At 37.2% G+C, this 26,258-nt stretch overlaps 2 protein-coding genes across 4 annotated transcripts in view; both read right to left on the bottom strand.

Moving 5' to 3' along the window:
- Window positions 1-96: 96 nt before the first annotated feature.
- nherf2 (NHERF family PDZ scaffold protein 2) lies at window positions 97-10,331 on the bottom strand. The gene is made up of 6 exons (XM_085277607.1): window positions 9,626-10,331; window positions 8,987-9,292; window positions 2,321-2,512; window positions 1,784-1,937; window positions 1,483-1,703; window positions 97-1,111 (listed from the first exon to the last, which is right to left on the bottom strand). The coding sequence occupies exons 1-6, from the start codon at window positions 9,830-9,832 to the stop codon at window positions 944-946; spliced, it is 1,248 nt and encodes a 415-aa protein (XP_085133733.1). The 5' UTR covers window positions 9,833-10,331; the 3' UTR covers window positions 97-943.
- Window positions 10,332-12,866: 2,535 nt separating this feature from the next.
- nthl1 (nth-like DNA glycosylase 1) overlaps window positions 12,867-26,258 on the bottom strand; it is a 46,261-nt gene continuing 32,869 nt past the window's right edge. For all 3 annotated transcript variants that reach the window (XM_085277605.1, XM_085277604.1, XM_085277603.1), the window contains exon 7: window positions 12,867-13,404. In XM_085277605.1, the coding sequence (XP_085133731.1) occupies window positions 13,101-13,404 (304 nt within the window). In that variant the 3' untranslated portion in view covers window positions 12,867-13,100. The remainder of the gene's footprint in view (window positions 13,405-26,258) is intronic.

The following is a 26,258-nucleotide window of genomic DNA, read 5'->3' as shown; positions in this document are numbered from 1 at the left end:
TGAGGTGACCCCAAACAGGAGCAGCTGGATGAAGGTTAGGATTGGCCTTACGCATAAATGCTTGTCAGACCTGGATATTACAACACTACTGTCGCATTTTGCTCATATTATGAAAGTTTATTTCACACAGCGAGAAATAAATGGGCACATTGACAAGAAAATAATTTACAAAGCTAAAACAAGTAATCAGAGGCTACTTAGTCTAACTTTTAAATATTTTCTGGTGTAGAAATCACTGTGGACCATTTAAGAAAAGTGCTGAAGTGATTAAACATCATATATAACATTGCCCTGAATTCACATTTAAAAGTCACATGGTACCTAAGCTGAGATATTGAACACATATGGTGACTACCTACTCCAGGATGCCAGTCTGATGGCTTCATTTATAATTGAAAATAATAATAATAAAAAAGCTTTATCTATATATATCTATATATCTATATATCTATATCTATCTATACACACATAGATATAGACATAGATATATACAGAGGAAAAAAAGAAACATTTATCTACAGCAAATACAGCAGGTACAGATAATATCATAGAGACATGAGAGCACTGTGCTCATGGCTGTGAAATTGCTATGATTTGATACACCCTCTGTGGTCTGGGCACCATAAAAACAGTAAATGATCTGCCAATCATCAAATGTCATTGTTTAATACAGCCAGATTCCTGACACATCCACAGGGCATGTCTTGGTCCTTAAAGACACTGGAAAGTAGACATATAGACAATATTATGCAATATCTTAAAATGATTTTATACACAGAATAAAATTTAAGAATATTACCACAAATGTTCCTTTGCTTATACAGTTTATCTTCTTGCACCTCTTTCCTTCCACATGCCTTTGCAAAGTGAAGCTATGCTCTTGCAGCAATCATGATATCAATCCCCACTTTGTTTCAGTCTCTTATTTTACCCCTTAATGGGGTCAGAAGTTGCTGAAGATCTCTTGTTTCTTGCTCCAGTCCATAGGGGGTGCTCTTTTCCTGTTGCGGCTGCCCAGGACCTTTTGCTTAGCCTCGGCAGCTGTTGGGCTAAGACGCAGACCGCTGTCCATAAAAGGGTCTGGAATATGACTGTCATCCTCATCAGGGATCTACAGTACACACAAACACACTTTCTTTAATTACACTATCATTTTCAGATCGTATTGTTGATCTCGCACATCATTTCTGTGTAGGTTCTGACTCATACAGGTCACGGTAGTCTTAGGAGCTTGAAAAGAAGGTGACTGTGCCTAAAAATCAAAAGGCTGAGAGTCCCAAGGTGAGGCCTATTAGGTCACCAGATGCACGGTGTGGATTCTCATCAGGTGTGAGTAGGGATTGAGGCTCCTGGAAAGGGATCTCAAGAGTGCATTATAAGTCCCTGAGAGTTGGTATTGTAAGCCACGCCCTCTGTTCAAAGAAGTCCAGTCACCTTCTTTTTAAGCCCTAAGATGGGTCTCATAAATAATTCCTCTCTCACCTGAAAGCTCATGTCTGAGCTGCTGATCTCTGACTGGGTGGTGGAACTTCTGGAGGACTGGGACGCTGAGCTGCCATTGGTACGGGACTTGGGAGACAGTTTTGTAATCAGGGAGTTTGTCATGGTGACGTTTATTATCGGTGCCTCTGTGGCAGAGAATTCAGTGGTTGGAGAGGGCGTAGGTGGCTCACTCTCAGGGGCTGGGTCATCCACACACACTTCTGTGAAAACCGAAACAATAATAAGCATCTCCTCTCAAGAACAAAAATAACTGTGTCTAATAGCACAGGCACTATTTAACCTTTAATGTGGGTGATAGTAGGTATGATTCCCAGTCTGTTAAAGAGCTCGTCTGTCTCCTGGTCCACCACTAGGAGGCGTACTTCATCCCCTGCTGCTCTGATGAGGCCTACGACTTCTGAGTGCCTCAGGCCCTCTGTGGTCACTCCATTCACCTGAGACAGAAAACAAAAACAGAACAGCATTGGAGACAAAAACAGCACAATTAAAGAGCCTAAAGGCACGACACAGGACAAAGAATAGAGAGTGGCTTTAAAACTACGTGACAATCAAAAGGTATGAAAAGATCAAATCCAGAATGATTTGCATGAATTCCCTTCCTGCCTCCTCACACTTCCTTTACCCAACACAGAATAAAAATCTCTGTCCGTGAGTATCCCATAAGACTTCACTTTCTTTTTGCCAGTAAAAAACATCGCTTTCCCACACAGACTGACAGGAGCTGATGTTTTTATCCCAAAATTAACGACAAATAAATGAAGACTTCCAATAATCACCAGGTATTTAAAAAAAAAATGACTAAATGATTTTAGTTTACCTGCAATATTCTGTCTCCAGGACGCATGCCTGAACTCTCAGCAGGTGAGTCGGGATCCACGGCACGTACAAACTGTCCACGCTTTTTCTTATCGCTGTGCAGATTAAAGCCATAGCCTTGCTGTCCCTTTACCATCTGACACAAACGGGGAAGGAGCTGAACGGCTGGCTCTGGCGAAGGCTCTACCTGCAGCTATAAAAGAATGAAAAAGAAAAGCAAAGATTACTTTTACTTTTAACAAAAAGTAATGTTTAAATGTTTTCGATAGCGATGGAGAAGATACACATTACCACAACACTGGCCAGTTGAAACTAATGAGAGGTGAGGTCAACCAAATTAAATCTATTTCCCCTGAGTTTGTGTGTGTATGTATTAATGCAGTATAATCCTTAACATTTAACTCAATAATGTTTGATATACTGATAAGGCTTAACATTTAATAATGTTATAAGATGAATAATGTACAACCTAAAAATTTCCATTAGAGAGAATAACACCAATACTGAAGGGCAAGCAAACATTTTGAAAAGGTCTGAGGACTCTTTATAAACTTTACAAAGGATTTGGATTTTACAAAATAGCTGTCAATAGAAACCATGCGGTATTTAGTGTCAACTAAATACCGCATGGATGCCGTTTGATTTTGTGGCAATTGTTGCCTGGTTGTTATTATTTTTACTTGTTAAAAGAAAAAAAGAGCAGAAATGAGCTCTACCATGAAGCAAAAACTACTCAGGAGCCGTATTTGGGATACCTCCTCTTTCTCCTCTTTATGACATCATACAGAGCCAAGAGTGGGAAAAAAACAGCCTACTCTTGTCGGTCAGACAACCTGAGACTTTGGCTCATATGGGTTACTTTTACATATGCTGATAACACTGTTTCAGACTTTGTCCATGTTTAACAGAGACATTGATGATGAACCTTTGATTAAATACATGAACGCAGATTCGATGTAATAGACTTAAGGAGTTTATAATCATGTGAGATTCAATGCCTGGAAAAGAAAACGTCGACTATGTCAGCGTAGCTTGCTGTGATATGAAGTATACTATAAACACATTATATTTTATAGCAAATTATGTGATAAACACTTAATACAATATAAGGTTCGTAAAGATCCTTTATCTGAACTTACTCCACCTTATAAACTGGTGACTCTCAGTTTACAGCAATTAGCCACAACATTGAAACTGGTTGTCTGATAAAATGGGAGGTGGGTTTAGTATTTAATTCAAAAGAACATACTAGTGTCCTGTAAGAATTAACTGTGTGAAGAACTCACTATTCTTTACATATTTATCAAATATGTAACGTTTCACGCTGTTATACAGTAAGCAGCAGCTCCGAGTTCTTGACACAGAGGCGATCCTTTAAATGTGCAATATGTAGAAATTGTTGGTTAGGTTGATATTTTGTTTTTATCCAATCCTAATCTAGTTTGATGTCAAAATGTCTTTTTTCTAACAAGAAACAAGCAAAAACGTCACAGTACAGCTGCCCCAAGATATCATTTATAACAAGGCTCTTGTATTGGATTGCAACAGATTGTTCTGGGCATTCATTCATTGTGGTGTATCAGCTTTCAGTACAATGGTGTAATGACAATATGATCATATCAAATTATTTTTTGACATAATTCAGTTCTAATAAGTTTCACACGTACATTACGAGTCAAAATGAACAGAACAGACGTTTTTTTGCACACTTAAGATATTTTGCTATATGCAGTTTTACATTTCGTGTGCAAACTTCCACAGGTGTGGAGGTGAGAGTGTTAGGCTGTCTGTTTCTCTGGGTTAGCTCTTTGATGGATTGGCTATCACACCAGGGATCAGCTACAGTTGCCTCCACCTTTCGGTTGGATAAAAGAATAAGGTGGAGGTTTACCTTACACAATATTGCGGGTGCACTAAAAGTTGATCAGAAGGTAGTGGTTGCCAGGTTGAATTAGTAGTCTAAGTGGATCTGGCGAAAACACATTAAGCCCATTGAAGGGCCTAATCTCCTGTGACAAGAATTGGCACAGCGTATGACTCAGCTGCTGCTCAGACCTTGACTTTGGCTTATAGTACTAGGTACATGCTGGCTTTGTGTGTGTGTGTCTCTGTGTGTTTTGCACCAGTGACTTGTATTAGTCCTTGTCCTGAGGGTAGCATTTAATATTGACTGTTGAGTGACGCAGTTCTGACTACACCTTCATGGGTAAGCTGGCCTGAGGGCGTTGTGACAGATCGCTGTGCTCTCTGCTCAAACAAAAACTGAATGCAAAGCACTCACAACTCCAGGAGTAGCAAACATATATGAATAACTACAGTGCGGAAAGGTTCATCCCTGACTGTCAGCTTTAGCTAAGGAACAACACAGCAACTGTTTTTAAAGATCTCTGTTATATTATAGACGGATTAGCTGTATTTGTCATGTTGACCCAAAATAGCTGACACATCAAAACTGCAGGACATGCTTATCTGGAAATATCTCAACTGATCCATTTGAGGATCTAAAACTTTTCCTCTGTAGATAAAATATTTGCATATTATATTAATGATAATCAAATAGGCAGGTCAACACACAGAATTAATTGCCTGCAATGGAAAACACTGTTTTAGAGTCTTGCTTCAGGTTTAAAATATCTTTGTATTTTTGCTCTAATTGTCAGACAAAAAGTCCTTTTTGGGCTCTTGAAAACCACATTTTAATAATTATCTGACAATAAAAACAATTAACTGAATGGTAAACGCAGAAATCTGCACACTAACAGATGCTTTTTCTATATCTATCCTATAACATCTAAGCAATAACAAATGATATATTGTTTTTAGTCTGAGTCTGAGTAATTGAACACAGCAAGTGGAAGCGAAGTGTGTCTGTATGCAGGTAGCATTTCTGTGACTAAGCCAGATCAATGTGCAACTGAAATACCAGCCAACACTGTAGTTATATTAGACTGTTGTATATGGGCATCTGCTTCCATAATAACACCACGGAGCAATGAAAATGTGTCTGTATTTACACGTACCATGACGTGAATGTCAGTCACAAGACAAATGACACAGAAGTGGAGAAATTAGAGCCACTGTGTCTGTGTATGTGATGTGCTCGTCAAGGGCATAAAAATTTTGTCTCTTGTGCACATCTGCAAAAAAGTATATGTATCATATACACAGAATTATCCTTCTGTGTAAATGATACAGGCAGCTGCAAAAAAAAGTTCAGGTCCAAAAAAATCCCAGATGTAACTATAATATAGAAAATCCTTTAGCAGCATCCTCCATCATATGTTTCCTGTAGCTACTCATGAGACTTTTACAGCAACAAGTAAGAATTCTGGAGCATTCCTCCCAACAAAACTTCATCAATATTTCTAGGATGCCAGGATTGAATACGCTTGTTCTGATCCTGTCACACAGTGTGTTTGGTTAAGGTCGGGACTGTAACATGGTCAATCCAGGTTTATTTTTCCCGTGGCATTGCCTCTGAGACCAGTGGGAGACACAAACTAAGCGTCTGGTGGTTACAAGCTAGTGCCCAGATAAATCTGTGCCGTGGTACCACTTGGGTAATAAGTACTTTTTAAATCATCCCTGACATTCTCCTGTAAAATTTAGATTTCACGGTTGCTTCATTATTTCAAAACATTTACGAGCTGAGGTAGCAAACAAGCCTTGGGAACAGTTGGGATAAAGTTCTGATAATGACATTGCTTTTGTGTGTGTGTGTGTGTGTGATGTCTTTATAACACAACTTTTAGAGATTTTGTTCGACTGGAAGACTTGACAACAAAGACTGTACGAAGCTGTATTGATTTTTGCAGCTGTGTTGCTGTGGGGTTGCTCACTTATTTTAGGTCTCCACAGGAGGTCCACTCCCATGGACAGTAGCAATAATTTGTCCCAGTTTGTTCTGGTCTTTAAAAAGATTTATGTAGCCCCTTTCAGCTACAACTCTATTGTGCTTTTCAGTTTTTGAGTTTTTAGACTTTGAATTAATTTGTAACTATCTTGTATCTTTAGTTTTAGTTGTTGTGCTTTGTTGTTTAGAGTCTTTACTTTAGAGTCTGGGTTCCCCTTACTTATGTTAGCATTAATCTCATATGGTTTTATGCTGTGAATATTTTGTTTCTCATGTGTTTCTCAGTTGTCTGTACTCTTCAGTAATTACCCTTCTGTGTATATATATTTGCGGGCTCCTTTTGTCTTTTGTGAATGCCTCTATTTAAAGTCCCTCATGGCTCTCAGTTTATGTTTTAGAATTAAGTGGACTGGATTTCTATATTTTTGCACCTTGTGGAGTTTGGCTTCCTAGTAAAAAGTTCATTTTTATGTTTACCTGGTTTACCTATGAATCCTGGATTTTGGTCCACTTCCTGCACTGCGTCATATTTTATTTTGTCTTGTATTATATTTTCACACTAATTATGTGCCTACAAAGCAACTTTAAAACATCAGAAATCTAAAAGAAAAGGCCCTTGCAAATGATATGTTAGAGACTCACATTGTTCCCTGCAGAGGGGGTGGCCACAGTAACACCTGCACAACATAATGTAAAGCTTAGTTAACTTTTAGTTTGAGCAGCTGTTGGCTGTGGTGTAACATTGATGTAGAGAGATTTCTTATATTTCATTTTATTCTTTATGCAAACCTTTTCCTGAAAATAAGCTGCTGTAATGGCCATCAAAGCAACAGCCGCTATTTGCTCTGCCTTGAGCTAAACAGATGGCAGTCTGACGTGAGCCACTGGCCTTAAAGATCCTGGTCCTCTTTGTTTATATCCCAAACAGCTAAATCTCTGACAGCCAGTTGCTGTTTATTTCTGCAGCAAGACTGACATTACAACGTCACATTGAGGTCTGGTGGGCACTTTTGGAAATTTTGTTTTTGCTCCATCACACACACTGAAATTTAGGACTTTAACCCTCTCAGGCTCAAATTAAACTTTTTGTTGCTAATGCACAACCAAGTCCTGCAGTGGTACTCCTGAGTAAAAAAAAATCATAAAATATGTATGTGGGGTAATCAGGTTGTTAGTTTTTAACTGTTGCAAATTGGCAACGCCCGCCTCAAGAGGGTTAAATGATTTTGTGTTTATTTTGTTAACAAAGAATTTACAACAAGAATTTTTTTGCAGGCAGATGCAGTGCAGACTCTCACTGAAGCAAAATAAGAACTTTGCTAGAAGGCTCACATTTTTCGACTGTTTTAATGTAGCCTGTAGTCCTGCTGTACTTCACCTCATTATTCTCTGTATATAAAACAGAACAAAGTTTTAAGACTATTTCAACTACAACTTCACACTATATTCTCAAAATAAAAGTCTGTCTAAACAATAACTATTGTATTGTGCACTGTATTTGTCACTGGTGTTCAGTCAGGTGGGAAGAACCAGATTACATCAATGAGAGGTGATGATGCTCAAAGAGGCAGCACTCTTTAATTACAGCTAAATTCTGTATTCTAAATGTTCGCACCTGTCTGAGACAACAGTGGCTTAAAACTGATGTAACAATGACCTTTCATCATATTTAAGCAGATTCCTGAATCACAGGAAATGCTAAATATAGAGCAGTAATATTTGACAATGCATTTTGACTAGAGAGGAAAGTAACAAGTGTGTTTCTGCAAACCTGTGTGGGTGTAAGACTTCTGTAACACAGACTGAAATTTCAATGCAAACAGCCTCTATGTTGCATCATAGTATATTCCCTTACCACGCTACCCATGTGGCCCTATTACTGCCAGGCAAAGCATGCATAAAATGCTTCAAAATAATAGTTTTTCATTACAAAAATATATAATTATGATCAAGTTTTCAGGCATGCGGTCTCCCTATTTTTTACATTGATCCCCTGCATAGAAAAAAAACAAGCAATGAACCGAAACCATGGGGTGGAGCATTTTCACTTCTTGTGGATATCATCTCTGTCCAAGACAGCTAGCTCAATGAAACAGAAAGTGATTTAACCTCCCAAATAGTCCCCCCATCCTTTTACGCTTATCCAGTTAAGGGTTCTGGAGGGGGGGGGGGGGTGGAGCTTATCCCAACTGCCAAAAGGTAAGAAGCAGGGTACACTCTGGACAGATCACCAGTCTGTCACAGGGGTAAGACAGACAACCATTTGCACTCACATCCAACCTTATGGACAATTTAGAATTACCAGTTAACCTAACCAACTGCATGTCTTTGGGAGGGATATAACCCACAGGAACACTTTTGATGGATTTGAACCCAGCACCTTCTTGCTGTGTGGCGACAGTGCTAACCACTGTGCCACTGTAAATGTCAGTCCAAGACACCTACCTCATAATTAATAATAATTAGTTAAACTCCCACATACAATTTTATATTTTATGAAGAAATTCATGTACCTTCATCTTAATGTTTTAACCCCATTTAAGCGAGTTTCAGGAGGTCAGCCTTGTGATTTGTTATTGTTGGATTTTTTCAGTCTCACCTGTTAAGACAAGTCAACAGGCTTTCTAAAAGTACTTGTCTGAGACTGAATCCAGGCAGCTTGCCAGCCAAGTACAGATTAGTGCATGAGAAACATCAGGTCTTACACACTCTTAGCACATTAACACATTGGTTCACAGTAATCACATAGAATTATTTTGAAGACTCAACTGTTCCTCTGGTGCTCATAAAAAGTGTCTTGATGCTCACTCTTACCTCCGGGTCTGTCACGATACTTGAAGTCACAGAGGAGCTCTTGACCTTGCCTTGTGTGATCATGCGAGTGGGTGACTCTGCAGCTGGATAATGAAACACAGGAGTGTAGCTGGGCGTCATGGGTGAATTAGCTCTGGGAGAGATGCAGGGTGTCTGCCCAGGAGAGGGACGTGGGGAGAGGGTTCCCATCTCAATGGCCAGGTCCTCTGTGCAGGCCAGGCCATGGCTGCGGAGGTAGTCTTCTGTTTCTCTATCCACCACCAACAGTCTGGTGCGGTGGGGCACCTCACGGATCCTGTTCACTACCTTCAGAGAGGAGAAAGGAGTAACAGCAAGGAGTTTCATATATATTAAAATGGTTAGATGTGTCATTCAGTCTAAGCTGTTTACAATGAACTGATCAGCTCATTACATTTACATTACATTGCACTTTTGTGTTATGACAAAGGCAAAAAGTCATTCCCATCACAAAAGGCTCACACTGACCCATTTTACAACCCCACTCTCTCCTACTCCTCAGGCAAGAGAAAGTGGTCTAACAGGTACTCGTTGCATATGTAAGGGTTCATGGGCATTCCTGGATCATTTCAACCAAGCAAACACATGAAAATAAATATAAATTACCGAACCAAAACTCACTTGATGATGAGTTTCATTCTCTACATTCTCTCCGTTCACCTCCACCAACCGGTCACCTGGTCGCAGCCCGGCCAGGTCAGCCGAGGAGCCGGGCTCGACTTTGCGGATAAATTGTCCTCCTCTATTCCGCTCGCCATGCAGATGAAATCCATAGCCACGCTCTCCTTTGACCAAAAAACACAGCCTTGGTCTCAGCTCGATTTCCATCCCAGTGCGTCAGTAAAGGAGGGAAACAGGTTAGAAGGTCTCGGGAGAATAAGCAGGTGCTTTGCCTAAGAGCTGTGGAAACGCACTGGCTTTTAATCCAAAGTGGTTATGCGCTTCAGTGACCAAAAGATCAGCATCGGTTGGCATCCTGTGAGCCTTTAACTAATCCACAATTGTTCTGATGAAACAAATTAAAATGTAGGCTAAAAGTAATGAGTGCTTAATCCATCGTGAAATATCCAGAGCTGCAAATATGAGCGCACAAAATTGTGCAGAGTGCGCGTAAAATTGTGGTTAAAAACCCCCCCCCAACAAAAAACAAAACAAAACAAAAAACCACGGACAAGGACTAAGTCCCGTCCGTGAAAGGAATAATCCAAGAGATCAGAGATTAGAAAGCTGCTCCTGGCACGCAAAACTTAATTCTCGATCGACAGCCGGGCGTGTGTCCTCCTGTCCCACCCGGTGAGAGTGAGGAGGTGTCAACGGCACACGGACTATCCCCCTTAGCGCACACCTGACGCCGCGCTCTCCAAGCAAAAAAAAAAAAAAAAAAAAAAAAAAAAAAAAAAAAATTATATATATATATATATATATATATATATATATATATATATATATATATATATATATATATAGCTTGAAAGGAAACCTTGTTTAATCAGTGAGAGCAGGCGTTTGAAACATGCTCAACAAGTACTGAAAGAGTTCTTCTGAGGGCATTTTTGTCTTTCACAGCCTCCCCAGAGAGACAGAATCTTTTCCAAGTAGGTGGAGTTGAAACACGAATAAACTGTGACCTGAGAAAGGAAATCTGCCTTATCCGTCCTTTAGCCTTATCTTTGCCGGAGATCTATAAAAAGAAAGTTGGGTAAAAATGTTTCGTGAAATATAAGCTGTCCTTGCGTGACGTGATAGCTGGTGCACGCGCATTTATCTCTTTCAAAGTGAGTCTTTAAAGAAATTCAGGACAGTTGACGTGCAAGGACTGAGAACCTGATCGGTAAATATGAGACACTGACATGGTAAATATTTGCATAGGCAACAGTTTATCTATACTAATCGTGTAGGTTTGCATATAAAATCATCTGTGACAGACATAGGTCGCTAAAGCAGATCTTTCCTTGAGCAATCAAGGAAAGAACATTATTAAATCCCACACACGACATATCTGGTCTATCTTCAGATATATCGTCAGATATGTCCATCACATGACATGTCTACATGTCATGTGATGGATGCATAAAAAGAAACTGCTTTTAATAGTAGTTTTTTTTCTGGTGTTTTTGTGTGTGTTTTCTCTCATCTCCCACAAATAAACCCCACAATTTATGCACATTTTTAAAAGCTTTGATGGATCCGAACTTCCACATTCCCGTTTTATGAACTAGAAGCAGATTCTCGTCTCAAGTGCACATCTTAAACTTAGAATTAAAACGTTTAACTTTCTCAACAACAAAAAAGCCCCAAGAAAGCAAATATTTCTGCACAGTAACGATCAAACAGGCAAAATAAGTGAACAAGTGAACTGTAGGGAGGCTTCTGTAAACACACCTGACTAATAATATAACTGACCCTTAAGCAAGATGCTCAGCCAGCTCTGGTTAAAGACATCAACTAAATCACTAAAACAGACTTCAAAGTAGCTTCGAGGTACGTGCATATTTAAGACTTACATAGTGTTAAGTTCTTACATTTTTTTAAACCTTCTGCAGAAGAAATATTGTTACACAGGTGTAACTAACAAGCAAGTCTTTTCACTTTAAGCGGTGAGTTATGGCATGCAGCATACATACAGTTTTATCTGGGCGCTCTGGTTAGGTCTATGAGCAGGCTGATAGTGCAGTCATTAATACTGTTACTTTACAGCAAAATGGTCCTGTGCTCAAACCCATAGGGGACTTTTTTATTTTTCTATTTGGTTTCTCAGAAAAATGTTGCATATAAGAGTTTCACTTCCTGCTTAATTAAGTTTAGCCTGTATAGTTAGAAATAAAGCTTTCATAGGACTCTCTGCATTCATGCGAAAAACAAAGTACACCCCATGTTTCAATAGTGTGTAGATCTGCCTTTAGCAAGAATAACATGAAGGAAGTGTTTTCTGTATAAATGTATCAGTTTCTTTCTTCTTGTGGAGAAATTATGGCTCACTCTCTCTTTACAACATTCCTGCAATTCATTGAGGTTTCTGGGCATCCTTCGATGCACATCTCTCTTAAGGTTCTGCAATAGCATTTCAATTAGGCTTCAAAGTTCTTTGACATCAACATCTTCTTTTGTTTTTCAGCCATTCATAGATTTGCTGCTTTGCTTGGTGCCATTGTCCTGTTGCATGACCCAATTTGGGTCAAGCTTTAGCTGTTGGACAGATGTCCTCACATTAGACTCTAGAACAGCCCACTTTGATATACAGATATGTTTATAGTCAACTCAATGACTGACAAGTGCCCAGGTCCTGTGGCTGCAAAAGCAGCTCAGATCACCTTCTCTCCACCACCACGCTGTTATTTGGTTTTCTACAAAAGTGTACATTATGGCCAAACATTTCCACTTAGGTCTCATCTGTCCGAAGGACATTGTTCCAAAAGTCTTTAGGTTCTTTATGTTGCAACATACCTAAGAGTGACAAGGCTAAAGCACACCTGAATGTGCCAAATTAGCCATATGTTAAAACATCTTGTGTATTTAATTAGTAGCACCTGGCTCCTACTTATCCCCTCAAACAGAAGCTTACTTTCTTCCTTTCTAAATGTAAGTGTAAAGGCCAGTTTATTTCCTTTTCTGTGCAGGATAAATTGAGTATGAATTTTCAGGTATTTGCTTAGGTTTCTTAGTCATAATTTATATCCTGTTCATATTAGACTCAAAATGTGAGTTTTAAAAACAATTTATACTGCATGCTAACTATAAGTCCTGTACATGCTAGGTACAATATTTTTAGGTACAGTTTATAGCATTTTAATTAATATTAAAATGCTATAAACTGCACGCCTCAGAAAATGTAGTTTATGACACCACACAAATAAAACTTACATAATTTTTGTATTTTATTTTCTTCTTCTTAGACAAAACTTTACACAAAATATTAGTAACATGTTTTTTATTTGGTAAAAAAAAGAAAAGTATTAAAAATATTTACCCTTTAAAGGTGCTGTTATAGTGTCAAATATATTCTTATATACATGTTTTTAAATCTATCTGTATAAGTAAACACATAATATGTCTTCTTGTGCTCACTGTCTGCTGAAATCACAAACATCGGTAAAATTTAAACATTAACCTTGGTTTTCAGCCTTCTCTTTGTGGTGTGGGAAACAGATGTGGGTAGTAACTCCTTATTTATCATCTCATCTTTAAGAGCTGCTTCCTGTTTAGGTTCAGTTTTTATTTTTGAAGAGGAGGTTGGACTTGGAGACCGTGGTGATCCCGATTTAGGTCTCTTTGCTGGAGAGTTCTTGTGGGCAGATGGACAGCTGTGCTGGTTCAGACACACAGAGCAGAGAGGGTTGACGGGCAGACAAACCTGCTGTCCAAAACCCACAAGCAGCCAGTTGATCTCACTCCACAGCTCCCTGCAACAGAGAAACATCACCTGATGACTTTACAGAAGTACTACACTTTGAAACATATTTTTGTAGTAAATTAAATGATATCACTGCACTCTAAGAAGAACACACTGGTGCTGGTGTTAATATCACCATATCAATACATTTTTATAAAAGTGTCAAATTTCATGGATTGAAAATGGGTCACCATGACATCTACTGCTCTCTGGCCTGAGGATCTCTTTACTTTATAAGTGACTGCTCTCACATTTGCTAATTGTGTGGATGCTTTAAGCATCCACACTATTGAGTTCCTGTTTCTCTTTATTCTTTATTATTATTCTTAGGACTTCCGTACACTTTTCGCCGTGGAACTACTTCCACAATTTTTGTGCTATTTTCACCGTTCAAACTTTAAACTATTCAGCTATTTTTGCTAATGCCGGCTATGACTTTTGCTATTTTTAACTATTATACTTTTTAAAATATTCCACTTTTTTCCTTTAATTTGTCCCATTGAAATGAATGGGAAACTTCAGCAATTCTGCTAAAATTTGCTTGTTTTTGAAACTTAACTACTTCCTCATATTTTCACCTAGAACAACCATTCAAACTTTAAAATGTTCACAAATTATTGGGCTATTCAGGTATGATTCAGCTTTTTCAAATCTTTTACTGTTTTACTTTTATGCCTCTTAAAGTTTTGAGTTGCAAAATTGTGATTTTTCACAAAATACATGTGTTGTTATGGTTGCTATGCTCTTGGCTTCCAGTGTGCCACTGAAGGTTTTGCAATTTTCACTTCATGTCCGAACAACTTCCTGCTACTTGCTCAATTTTCACTCAACTTCCACAAATTATACATCAAAACGTAGGTATTTTTGCTGGCTTTCAGAAAATGTCACCATCATTGTTGTGGGATTTATAGAATTTTTGCAAATCTCCTCAGACTAACACAAGGTCAGAAAACTCTCCATATAAAGTCAATGGAGAGCTTGTTCAAAATCACCGCTGGATTTCTGTAATGAGAGGCATATTCGAATCGTCATATCTCCTTAACGAAGCAAAGTTAAGACATGAGGCTTGTCCCCGAATATCTTCAGACACCCCTGACGCTCACAATTCAAGAATTTCTTTCTCACCTATTACCGTTCTGAAATGAGTTGGACTTGTTTGAGGGTAGGAAATTCGTCCTTCGCTCAGATTTCTTCAGATTTCAAACTGTGGAAATGAACCACTTTTTTCTCTCGTCATAACTTTTTGTTGGATTTCCACAGAGACCTGAAAATTTCCATGATTGTTCACCAAAGCCTGCTGTCTCTTACGGTGAAAGAATGATATCGATACTCCAAATAGATTTCGAGTTAGAAAGCGTTGTTTGAGAGCAAGTCAAGGCAGTTTTTGCTTCGCTCTACTCAGTTATGGTGCATTACAAGTCAAATATCTTTAATAATTCATATTTTAATGATAAATTGTAAACACTGGAAGATTCCCCCATCTCTTCTGAACAAAACGGTGTAAGAATGACCGCTCTAGCCCCTACGGTTTGGAAATTATGGTCATTTGTTTGAGGGGAGTCCTCACTATGAGAAATAGGCTGCAATAATCCTGTGCCTCTCTGTGCTGCGTGTGTAAAAAGAGGCACATGTTTTGGCGGGAAAAAGTACACAGGCTCTCTGATTGGTGGATTCAAATTCAGCAGCTCCCAGGCTGACCTAGAAACTTACTTCTCTCTCCCTGTGCATTTTTTTGCTGATTTTTTCATTTAACAAGTATATTTGAGGGACCCTCAGCATGTTCAGCATTTTTTCAGCTGTCCATTTTGCTTTTCCAATTTTTCTGTTTAACTTATTACTATTGTGCTAAATAATACTATTTCTGCTATTTTATAAGATTTGTGCCTAATATAGTATTTCTGCTAAATTACAATATTTCTGCTTTTTATACTATTTGTGCTAAAACATAGTATTTCTACTAAATGTAGTATTTATGCTTAATCATACTATTTCTGCTTTTTATAGGATTTGTGCTTAATATAGTATTTCTGCTAAATTATAGTATTTCTGCTTTTTATAGTATTTGTGCTAAAACATAGTATTTCTACTAAATTATAGTATTTCTGCTTTTTATACTATTTGTTCTAAATTATAGTATTTCTGCTTTTTATAGGATTTGTGCTTAATATAGTATTTCTGCTAAATTATAGTTTTTCTTCTTTTTATAATATTTGTGCTAAAACATAGTATTTCTACTAAATGTAGTATTTATGCTTAATAATAGTATTTCTATATATTTCTGCCAGGTCCCCAGGCAGCCAATCCTCTGTGAGGACTGAGACATTCAAATTTTCAAATCAGGGCCTGCACAGTTTCCCAGCCAATCAAATAAGTGTCCTGAGGCATTCAAATTTGCATATTGGGGCCTTCGTGGCTTCTAAGCCAGCCAATCATATCTGAGGGCTGAGGAATTCAAATCCACAAATCAGGGCCTGCACGGCTTCCCAGCCAGCCAATCACATATGTGGTCTCAGGCATTCAAATTTGCATATTGGGGAATTCGTGGCTTCTAAGTCAACAAGTCATCCATGTCATATATCTCTAAAAATTCATATTTTAATATTAAATTGTCAACACTTGAAGATTCCCCCATCTCTTCTGAACAAAACGGTGTAAGAATGACCGTTCTAGCCCCTACGGTTAGGAAATTACGGTCATTTGTTTGAGGGGAGTCGTCACTATGAGAAATAGACTGCAAAAATCCTGTGTCTCTCTGTGCTGCTGCGTGTGTAAACAGATGCACCTGTTTTGGTGGGGAAAAGTGCACAGCCTCTCTGATTGGTGGATTCAAATTCACCAGCTCCCAGGTTGACCTAGAAACTTACTTCTCTCTCCCTGTGTGTGTGTGTGTGTGTGTGTGTGTGTGTGTGTGTGACAGAGAGAGAGAGAGAGAGAGAGAGAGAGAGAGAGAAAGGCTTTTAATGGGATGATCTCATTCTAAGATTTAAATTCAATATATTTAGACTGGTTGACTGAATTGGATCTTGTGTGTGGGTCTCTCTGTGCATGTGTGTTTCCTCATGTGTACATATTTGTGATTGTGTGGCTGTAATAAAATTTTTTGCAGATTTTTGTCATTTAACAAGTATATTTGAGGGACCCTCAGCATGTTCAGCATTTTTTCAGCTGTCCATTTTGCCTTTCCAATTTTTCTGTTTAACTTATTACTATTGTGCTAAATCATACTATTTCTGCTATTTTATAAGATTTGTGCTTAATATACTATTTCTGCTTTTATAGGATTTGTGCTTAATATAGTATTTCTGCTAAATGTAGTATTTATGCTTAATCATACTATTTCTGCTATTTTATAAGATTTGTGCTTAATATACTATTTCTGCTTTTCATAGTATTTGTGCTTAATATAGTATTTCTGCTAAATTTAGTATTTCTGATTAATTATAGTTTTTCTACTAAATCATAGTACAGTATTTCTGCTTTTTATAGGATTTGTGCTTAATATAGTATTTCTGCTAAATTATAGTATTTCTGCCAAATTATAATATTTGTGCTAAAACATAGTCTCAATTTAAAATTACAATATTCATAGTTCATCACAGTGTCTCTGGTAAATCACAATATTTCTGCTCTGTTGTACTATTTTTCTAAATCATAGTGTTTCTGTAATGTTTAAGTATTTTTGGCTAAATATATTCTTTCTGTTATCTTATACTATTTCTCCTAAATTCTTGTATTTTTGAGAAGTTATCATGTTTCTGGTAAGTTACAATATTTCTGCTAAATTCTGCTATGCTATTTCTGCCAAGTATTATGTTTCCTCTAAGATATTGCAGTTCTGCTAAGTTATTCCATTTTAGCAAACTTCTTTTGCTTCTGCAAAGTTTTTACAATTTCTGCAACTTTTCAGCTTTTTCAGCTACTTTTTGCATACAGCTTCAGCTTTAAGCATCCACACTGCATTTTCGCAGGAAATGCAAATTTTTCTAGTTGTGTGGATGCTTTAAGCATCCACACTATTGAGTTCCTGTTTCTCTTTATTGTGTGGATGCTTTAAGCATCCACACTATTGAGTTCCTGTTTCTCTTTATTCTTTATTGTGTGGATGCTTTAAGCATCCACACTATTGAGTTCCTGTTTCTCTTTATTGTGTGGATGCTTTAAGCATCCACACTATTGAGTTCCTGTTTCTCTTTATTCTTTATTATCTTTATTATTATTATTCTTCAAGTTGCTTCCGTACACTTTTCGCCGTAGAACTACTTCCACAATTTTTGTGCTATTTTCACCGTTCAAATTTTAAACTATTCTGCTATTTTTGCTCTTTCCGGCTATGACTTTTGCTATTTTTTGCTATTATACTTTTTAAAATATTAAGCTTTTTTCCTTTAATTTGTCCCATTGAAATGAATGGGAAACTTCAGCAATTCTGCTAAAATTTGCTTGTTTTTGAAACTTAACTACTTCCTCATACTTTCACCTAGAACAACCATTCAAATTTTAAAATGTTCACAAATTATTGGGCTATTCAGGTATGATTCAGCTTTTTCAAATCTTTTACTGTTTTACTTTTATGCCTCTTAAAGTTTTGAGTTGCAAAATTGTGATTTTTCACAAAATACATGTGTTGTTATGGTTGCTATGCTCTTGGCTTCCAGTGTGCCACTGAAGGTTTTGCAATTTTCACTTCATGTCCGAACAACTTCCTGCTACTTGCTCAATTTTCACTCAACTTCCACAAATTATACATCAAAACGTAGGTATTTTTGCTGGCTTTCAGAAAATGTCACCATCATTGTTGTGGGATTTATAGAATTTTGGCAAATCTCCTCAGACTAACACAAGGTCAGAAAACTCTCCATATAAAGTCAATGGAGAGTTTGTTCAAAATCACCGCTGCATTTCTGTAATGAGAGGCATATTCGAATCGTCATATCTCCTTAACGAAGCAAAGTTAAGACATGAGGCTTGTCCCGGTATATCTTCAGACACTCGTGACGCTCACAATTCAAGAATTATTTTCTCACCTATTACCGTTCTGAAATGAGTTGGACTTGTTTGAGGGTAGGAAATTTGTCCTTCGCTCAGATTTCTTCAGATTTCAAACTGTGGAAATGAACCACTTTTTTCTCTCGTCATAACTTTTTGTTGGATTTCCACAGAGACCTGAAAATTTCCATGATTGTTCACCAAACCCTGCTGTCTCTTACGGTGAAAGAATGATATCGATACTCCAAATAGATTTAGAGTTAGAAAGCGTTGTTTGAGGGCAAGTCAAGGCAGTTTTTGCTTCGCTCTACTCAGTTATGGTGCATTAGAAGTCAAATATCTTTAATAATTCATATTTTAATGATAAATTGTAAACACTGGAAGATTCCCCCATCTCTTCTGAACAAAACGGTGTAAGAATGACCGCTCTAGCCCCTACGGTTAGGAAATTATTTTCATTTGTTTGAGGGGAGTCCTCACTATGAGAAATAGGCTGCAATAATCCTGTGCCTCTCTGTGCTGCGTGTGTAAAAAGAGGCACATGTTTTGGCGGGAAAAAGTACACAGGCTCTCTGATTGGTGGATTCAAATTCAGCAGCTCCCAGGCTGACCTAGAAACTTACTTCTCTCTCCCTGTGCATTTTTTTGCTGATTTTTTCATTTAACAAGTATATTTGAGGGACCCTCAGCATGTTCAGCATTTTTTCAGCTGTCCATTTTGCTTTTCCAATTTTTCTGTTTAACTTATTACTATTGTGCTAAATAATACTATTTCTGCTATTTTATAAGATTTGTGCCTAATATAGTATTTCTGCTAAATTACAATATTTCTGCTTTTTATACTATTTGTGCTAAAACATAGTATTTCTACTAAATGTAGTATTTATGCTTAATCATACTATTTCTGCTTTTTATGGGATTTGTGCCTAATATAGTATTTCTGCTTTTTATAGGATTTTTGCTCAAACATAGTATTTCTACTAAATGTAGTGTTTATGCTTAATCATCCTATTTCTGCTTTTTATAGGATTTGTGCTTAATATAGTATTTCTGCTAAATTATAGTATTTCTGCTTTTTATAGTATTTGTGCTAAAACATAGTATTTCTACTAAATGTAGTATTTATGCTTAATCATAGTATTTCTATATATTTCTGCCAGGTCCCCAGGCAGCCAATCCTCTGTGAGGACTGAGAAATTCAAATTTTCAAATCAGGGCCTGCACGGCTTCCCAGCCAATCATATATGTGTCCTGAGGCATTCAAATTTGCATATTGGGGCCTTCATGGCTTCTAAGCCAGCCAATCATATCTGAGGGCTGAGGAATTCAAATCCACAAATCAGGGCCTGCACAGCTTCCCAGCCAGCCAATCATGTATGTGGGCTCCAGGTATTCAAATTTGCATATTGGGGAATTCGTGGCTTCTAAGTCAACAAGTCATCCATGTCATATATCTCTAAAAATTCATATTTTAATGATAAATTGTCAACACTTGAAGATTCCCCCATCTCTTCTGAGCAAAACGGTGTAAGAATGACCGCTCTAGCCCCTATGGTTAGGAAATTACGGTCATTTGTTTGAGGGGAATCCTCACTATGTGAAATAAACTGAAAGAAGCAGGTCTATGTCTCTGTGCTGCGTGTGTAAAAAGATGCACCTGTTTTGGCGGGAAAACGTAAACAGCCTCTCTGATTGGTGGATTCAAATTCAGCAGCTCCCAGGCTGACCTAGAAACTTAGTCCTCTCTCCCTGTGTGTGTGTGTGTGTGTGTGTGTGTGTGTGTGTGTGTGTGTGTGTGTGTGTGTGTGTGTTTAGTGGGAGAGAGAGGACCCTGCCCTTATTTGACAGCATGTCATTGTAGGATTTAAATTGAACATAGTTAGACTGGTTGACTGGATTAGAGCCTGTGTTTGTGTGTCCCTCTGTGCATTTGTGTTTCAATAAGTTATTACTATTCTGCTAAATCATAGTATTTCTGGTACTTTTCGGTACTTGTGCTAAATACAGTATTTCTGCTAAATCATACTATTTCTGCTTTTCATAGGATTTGTGCTTAATATAGTATTTCTGCTAAATTATAGTTTTTCTTCTTTTTATAATATTTGTGCTAAAACATAGTATTTCTACTAAATGTAGTATTTATGCTTAATAATAGTATTTCTATATATTTCTGCCAGGTCCCCAGGCAGCCAATCCTCTGTGAGGACTGAGACATTCAAATTTTCAAATCAGGGCCTGCACAGTTTCCCAGCCAATCAAATAAGTGTCCTGAGGCATTCAAATTTGCATATTGGGGCCTTCGGCTTCTAAGCCAGCCAATCATATCTGAGGGCTGAGGAATTCAAATCCACAAATCAGGGCCTGCACGGCTTCCCAGCCAGCCAATCATGTATGTGGTCTCAGGCATTCAAATTTGCATATTGGGGAATTCGTGGCTTCTAAGTCAACAAGTCATCCATGTCATATATCTCTAAAAATTCATATTTTAATATTAAATTGTCAACACTTGAAGATTCCCCCATCTCTTCTGAACAAAACGGTGTAAGAATGACCGCTCTAGCCCCTACGGTTTGGAAATTATGGTCATTTGTTTGAGGGGAGTCCTCACTATGAGAAATAGGCTGCAATAATCCTGTGCCTCTCTCTGCTGCGTGTGTAAAAAGATGCACCTGTTTTGGCGGGAAAAAGTACACAGGCTCTCTGATTGGTGGATTCAAATTCAGCAGCTCCCAGGCTGACCTAGAAACTTACTTCTCTCTCCCTGTGCATTTTTTTGCTGATTTTTTCATTTAACAAGTATATTTGAGGGACCCTCAGCATGTTCAGCATTTTTTCAGCTGTCCATTTTGTTTTTCCAATTTTTCTGTTTAACTTATTACTATTGTGCTAAATCATACTGTTTCTGCTATTTCATAAGATTTGTGCTTAATATAGTATTTCTGCTTTTAATAGGATTTGTGCTTAATATAGTATTTCTGCTTTTTATAGAATTTGTGCTTAATATAGTATTTCTGCTTTTTATAGGATTTGTGCTTAATATGGTATTTCTGCTAAATTATAGTATTTCTGCTTTTTATAGTATTTGTGCTAAAACATAGTATTTCTACTAAATGTAGTATTTATGCTTAATCATACTATTTCTGCTTTTCATAGGATTTATGCTTAATATAGTATTTCTGCTAAATTTAGTATTTCTGATTAATTATAGTTTTTCTACTAAATCATAGTACAGTATTTCTGCTTTTTATGTGATTTGTGCTAAAACAAAGTATTTCTACTAAATGTAGAATTTATGCTTAATCATACCATTTCTGCTTTTTATAGGATTTGTGCTTAATATAGTATTTCTGCTAAATTATAGTATTTCTGCCAAATTATAATATTTGTGCTAAAACATAGTCTCAATTTAAAATTACAATATTCATAGTTCATCACAGTGTCTCTGGTAAATCACAATATTTCTGCTCTGTTGTACTATTTTTCTAAATCATAGTGTTTCTGTAATGTTTAAGTATTTTTGGCTAAATATATTCTTTCTGTTATCTTATACTATTTCTCCTAAATTCTTGTATTTTTGAGAAGTTATCATGTTTCTGGTAAGTTACAATATTTCTGCTAAATTCTGCTATGCTATTGTATTTCTGCCAAGTATTATGTTTCCTCTAAGATATTGCAGTTCTGCTAAGTTATTCCATTTTAGCAAACTTCTTTTGCTTCTGCAAAGTTTTTACAATTTCTGCAACTTTTCAGCTTTTTCAGCTACTTTTTGCATACAGCTTCAGCTTTAAGCATCCACACTGCATTTTCGCAGGAAATGCAAATTTTTCTAGTTCTTTATTATTATTCTTAGGACTTCCGTACACTTTTCGCCGTGGAACTACTTCCACAATTTTTGTGCTATTTTCACCGTTCAAACTTTAAACTATTCAGCTATTTTTGCTAATGCCGGCTATGACTTTTGCTATTTTTAACTATTATACTTTTTAAAATATTCCACTTTTTTCCTTTAATTTGTCCCATTGAAATGAATGGGAAACTTCAGCAATTCTGCTAAAATTTGCTTGTTTTTGAAACTTAACTACTTCCTCATATTTTCACCTAGAACAACCATTCAAACTTTAAAATGTTCACAAATTATTGGGCTATTCAGGTATGATTCAGCTTTTTCAAATCTTTTACTATTTTACTTTTATGCCTCTTAAAGTTTTGAGTTGCAAAATTGTGATTTTTCACAAAATACATGCGTTGTTATGGTTGCTATGCTCTTGGCTTCCAGTGTGACACTGAAGCTTTTGCAGTCTTCTCTTCATGTCCGAACAACTGTTTGCTACTTGCTCAATTTTCACTCAACTTCCACAAATTATACATCAAAACGTAGGTATTTTTGCTGGCTTTCAGAAAATGTCACTATCATTGTTGTGGTATTCATAGAACTTTCGCAAATCTCCTCAGACCAACACAATGTCAGAAAACTCTCCATATAAAGTCAATGGAGAGTTTGTTCAAAATCACTGCTGCATTTCTGTAATGAGAGGCATATTCGAATCGTCATATCTCCTTAACGAAGCAAAGTTAAGACATGAGGCTTGTCCCCGAATATCTTCAGACACCCCTGACGCTCACAATTCAAGAATTTCTTTCTCACCTATTACCGTTCTGAAATCAGTTGGACTTGTTTGAGGGTAGGAAATTTGTCCTTCGCTCAGATTTCTTCAGATTTCAAACCCTGGAAATGAACCACTTTTTTCTCTCGTCATAACTTTTTTTTGGATTTCCACAGAGACCTGAACATTTCCATGACTGTTCACCAAAGCCTGCTGTCTCTTACGGTGAAAGAATGATATCGATACTCCAAATAGATTTCAAGTTACAAAGCGTTGTTTGAGGGCAAGTCAAGGCAGTTTTTGCTTCGCTCTACTCAGTTATGGTGCATTAGAAGTCAAATATCTTTAATAATTCATATTTTAATGATAAATTGTAAACACTGGAAGATTCCCCCATGTCTTCTGAACAAAACGGTGTAAGAATGACCGTTCTAGCCCCTACGGTTAGGAAATTATGGTCATTTGTTTGAGGGGAGTCGTCACTATGAGAAATAGACTGCAATAATCCTGTGCCTCTCTCTGCTGCGTGTGTAAAAAGATGCACCTTTTTGGCGGGAAAACGTAAACAGCCACTCTGATTGGTGGATTTAAATTCGGCAGCTCTCTCCCTCTGTGTCTGTCTGTGTGTGTGTGTGTGTGTGTGTGTGTGTGTGTGTGTGTGTGTGTGTGTGTGTGTGTGTGTGTTTAGTGGGAGAGAGAGAACCCTACCCTTATTTGGCAGCATGTCATTGTAGGATTTAAATTGAATATAGTTAGACTGATTGACTGGATTAGAGCCTGTGTTTGTGTGTCCCTCTCTGCATTTCTGTTTCAATATGCCTCCATATTTGTAATTTTGTAAGTTATTACTATTCTGCTAAATCATAGTATTTCTGGTACTTTTCGGTACTTGTGCTAAATACAGTATTTCTGCTAAATTATAGTATTTCTGCTTTATTATACTATTTGTGCTAAAACATAGTATTTCTACTAAATGTAGTATTTCTGCTTTTTATACTATTTGTGCTAAATTATAATATTTCTGCTTTTTATACTATTTGTGCTAAATTATAATATTTCTGCTTTTTATACTATTTGTGCTAAATTATAATATTTCTGCTTTTTATAGTATTTGTGCTAAAACATAGTATTTCTACTAAATTTAGTATTTCTGCTTTTTATACTATTTGTGCTAAATTATAATATTTCTGCTTTTAATACTATTTGTGCTAAATTATAATATTTCTGCTTTTTATACTATTTGTGCTAAAACATAGTATTTCTACTAAATGTAGTATTTATGCTTAATCATACTATTTCTGCTTTTTATAGGATTTGTGCCTAATATAGTATTTCTGCTTTTTATAGGATTTGTGCTTAATATAGTATTTCTGCTAAATTATAGTATTTCTGCTTTTTATAGTATTTGTGCTAAAACATAGTATTTCTACTAAATGTAGTATTTATGCTTAATCATAGTATTTCTATATATTTCTGCCAGGTCCCCAGGCAGCCAATCCTCTGTGAGGACTTAGACATTCAAATTTTCAAATCAGGGCCTGCACGGTTTCCCAGCCAATCATATATGTGTCCTGAGGCATTCAAATTTGCATATTGGGGCCTTCATGGCTTCTAAGCCAGCCAATCATATCTGAGGGCTGAGGAATTCAAATCCACAAATCAGGGCCTGCACGGCTTCCCAGGCAGCCAATCATATATGTGGCCTCAGGCATTCAAATTTGCATATTGGGGGAATTCGTGGCTTCTAAGTCAACAAGTCATCCATGTCGTATATCTCTAAAAATTCACATTTTAATGATAAATTGTTAACACTGGAAGATTCCCCCATCTCTTCTGAACAAAACGGTGTAAGAATGACCGCTCTAGCCCCTACGGTTTGGAAATTATGGTCATTTGTTTGAGGGGAGTCCTCACTATGAGAAATAGGCTGCAATAATCCTGTGCCTCTCTCTGCTGCGTGTGTAAAAAGATGCACCTGTTTTGGCGGGAAAAAGTACACAGGCTCTCTGATTGGTGGATTCAAATTCAGCAGCTCCCAGGCTGACCTAGAAACTTACTTCTCTCTCCCTGTGCATTTTTTTGCTGATTTTTTCATTTAACAAGTATATTTGAGGGACCCTCAGCATGTTCAGCATTTTTTCAGCTGTCCATTTTGCTTTTCCAATTTTTCTGTTTAACTTATTACTATTGTGCTAAATCATACTGTTTCTGCTATTTCATAAGATTTGTGCTTAATATAGTATTTCTGCTTTTAATAGGATTTGTGCTTAATATAGTATTTCTGCTTTTTATAGAATTTGTGCTTAATATAGTATTTCTGCTTTTTATAGAATTTGTGCTTAATATAGTATTTCTGCTTTTTATAGGATTTGTGCTTAATATAGTATTTCTGCTAAATTATAGTATTTCTGCTTTTTATAGTATTTGTGCTAAAACATAGTATTTCTACTAAATGTAGTATTTATGCTTAATCATAGTATTTCTATATATTTCTGCCAGGTCCCCAGGCAGCCAATCCTCTGTGAGGACTTAGACATTCAAATTTTCAAATCAGGGCCTGCACGGTTTCCCAGCCAATCAAATAAGTGTCCTGAGGCATTCAAATTTGCATATTGGGGCCTTCATGGCTTCTAAGCCAGCCAATCATATCTGAGGGCTGAGGAATTCAAATCCACAAATCAGGGCCTGCACGGCTTCCCAGGCAGCCAATCATATATGTGGCCTCAGGCATTCAAATTTGCATATTGGGGGAATTCGTGGCTTCTAAGTCAACAAGTCATCCATGTCATATATCTCTAAAAATTCATATTTTAATGATAAATTGTCAACACTTGAAGATTCCCCCATCTCTTCTGAACAAAACGGTGTAAGAATGACCGTTCTAGCCCCTACGGTTAGGAAATTATGGTCATTTGTTTGAGGGGAGTCGTCACTATGAGAAATAGACTGCAATAATCCAGTGTCTCTCTCTGTGCTGCGTGTGTAAACAGAAGCACCCGTTTTGGTGGGGAAAAGTGCACAGCCTCTCTGATTGGTGGATTCAAATTCAGCAGCTCCCAGGCTGACCTAGAAACTTACTTCTCTCTCCCTCTGTGTGTGTGTGTGTGTGTGTGTGTGTGTGTGTGTGTGTGTGACAGAGAGAGAGAGAGAGAGAGAGAGAGAGAGAGAGAGAAAGCCTTTTAATGGGATGATCTCATTGTAAGATTCAAAATCAATATATTTAGACTGGTTGACTGAATTGGATCTTGTGTGTGTGTGTCTCTGTGCATGTGTG

This window comes from Mchenga conophoros, linkage group LG6 (assembly GCF_057382185.1).
Source record: "Mchenga conophoros isolate Kocher_MC1m ecotype Shallow Benthic linkage group LG6, M_conophoros_male_GT1.1, whole genome shotgun sequence".
Classification (NCBI taxonomy): Eukaryota; Metazoa; Chordata; class Actinopteri; order Cichliformes; family Cichlidae; genus Mchenga; species Mchenga conophoros.
This window is presented reverse-complemented; position numbering and strand designations above follow the sequence as displayed.

Coding starts and splice junctions, on each gene's coding strand:
- nherf2 (XM_085277607.1), bottom strand. CDS start 9,832: ATGGAAATCGAGCTGAGACCAAGGCTGTGTTTTTTGGTCAAAGGAGAG. Junction 9,293..9,625: donor AGAATGAAACTCATCATCAA/GTGAGTTTTGGT, acceptor TCCTCTCTGAAG/GTAGTGAACAGGATCCGTGA. Junction 1,704..1,783: donor TACTATCACCCACATTAAAG/GTTAAATAGTGC, acceptor CGGTTTTCACAG/AAGTGTGTGTGGATGACCCA.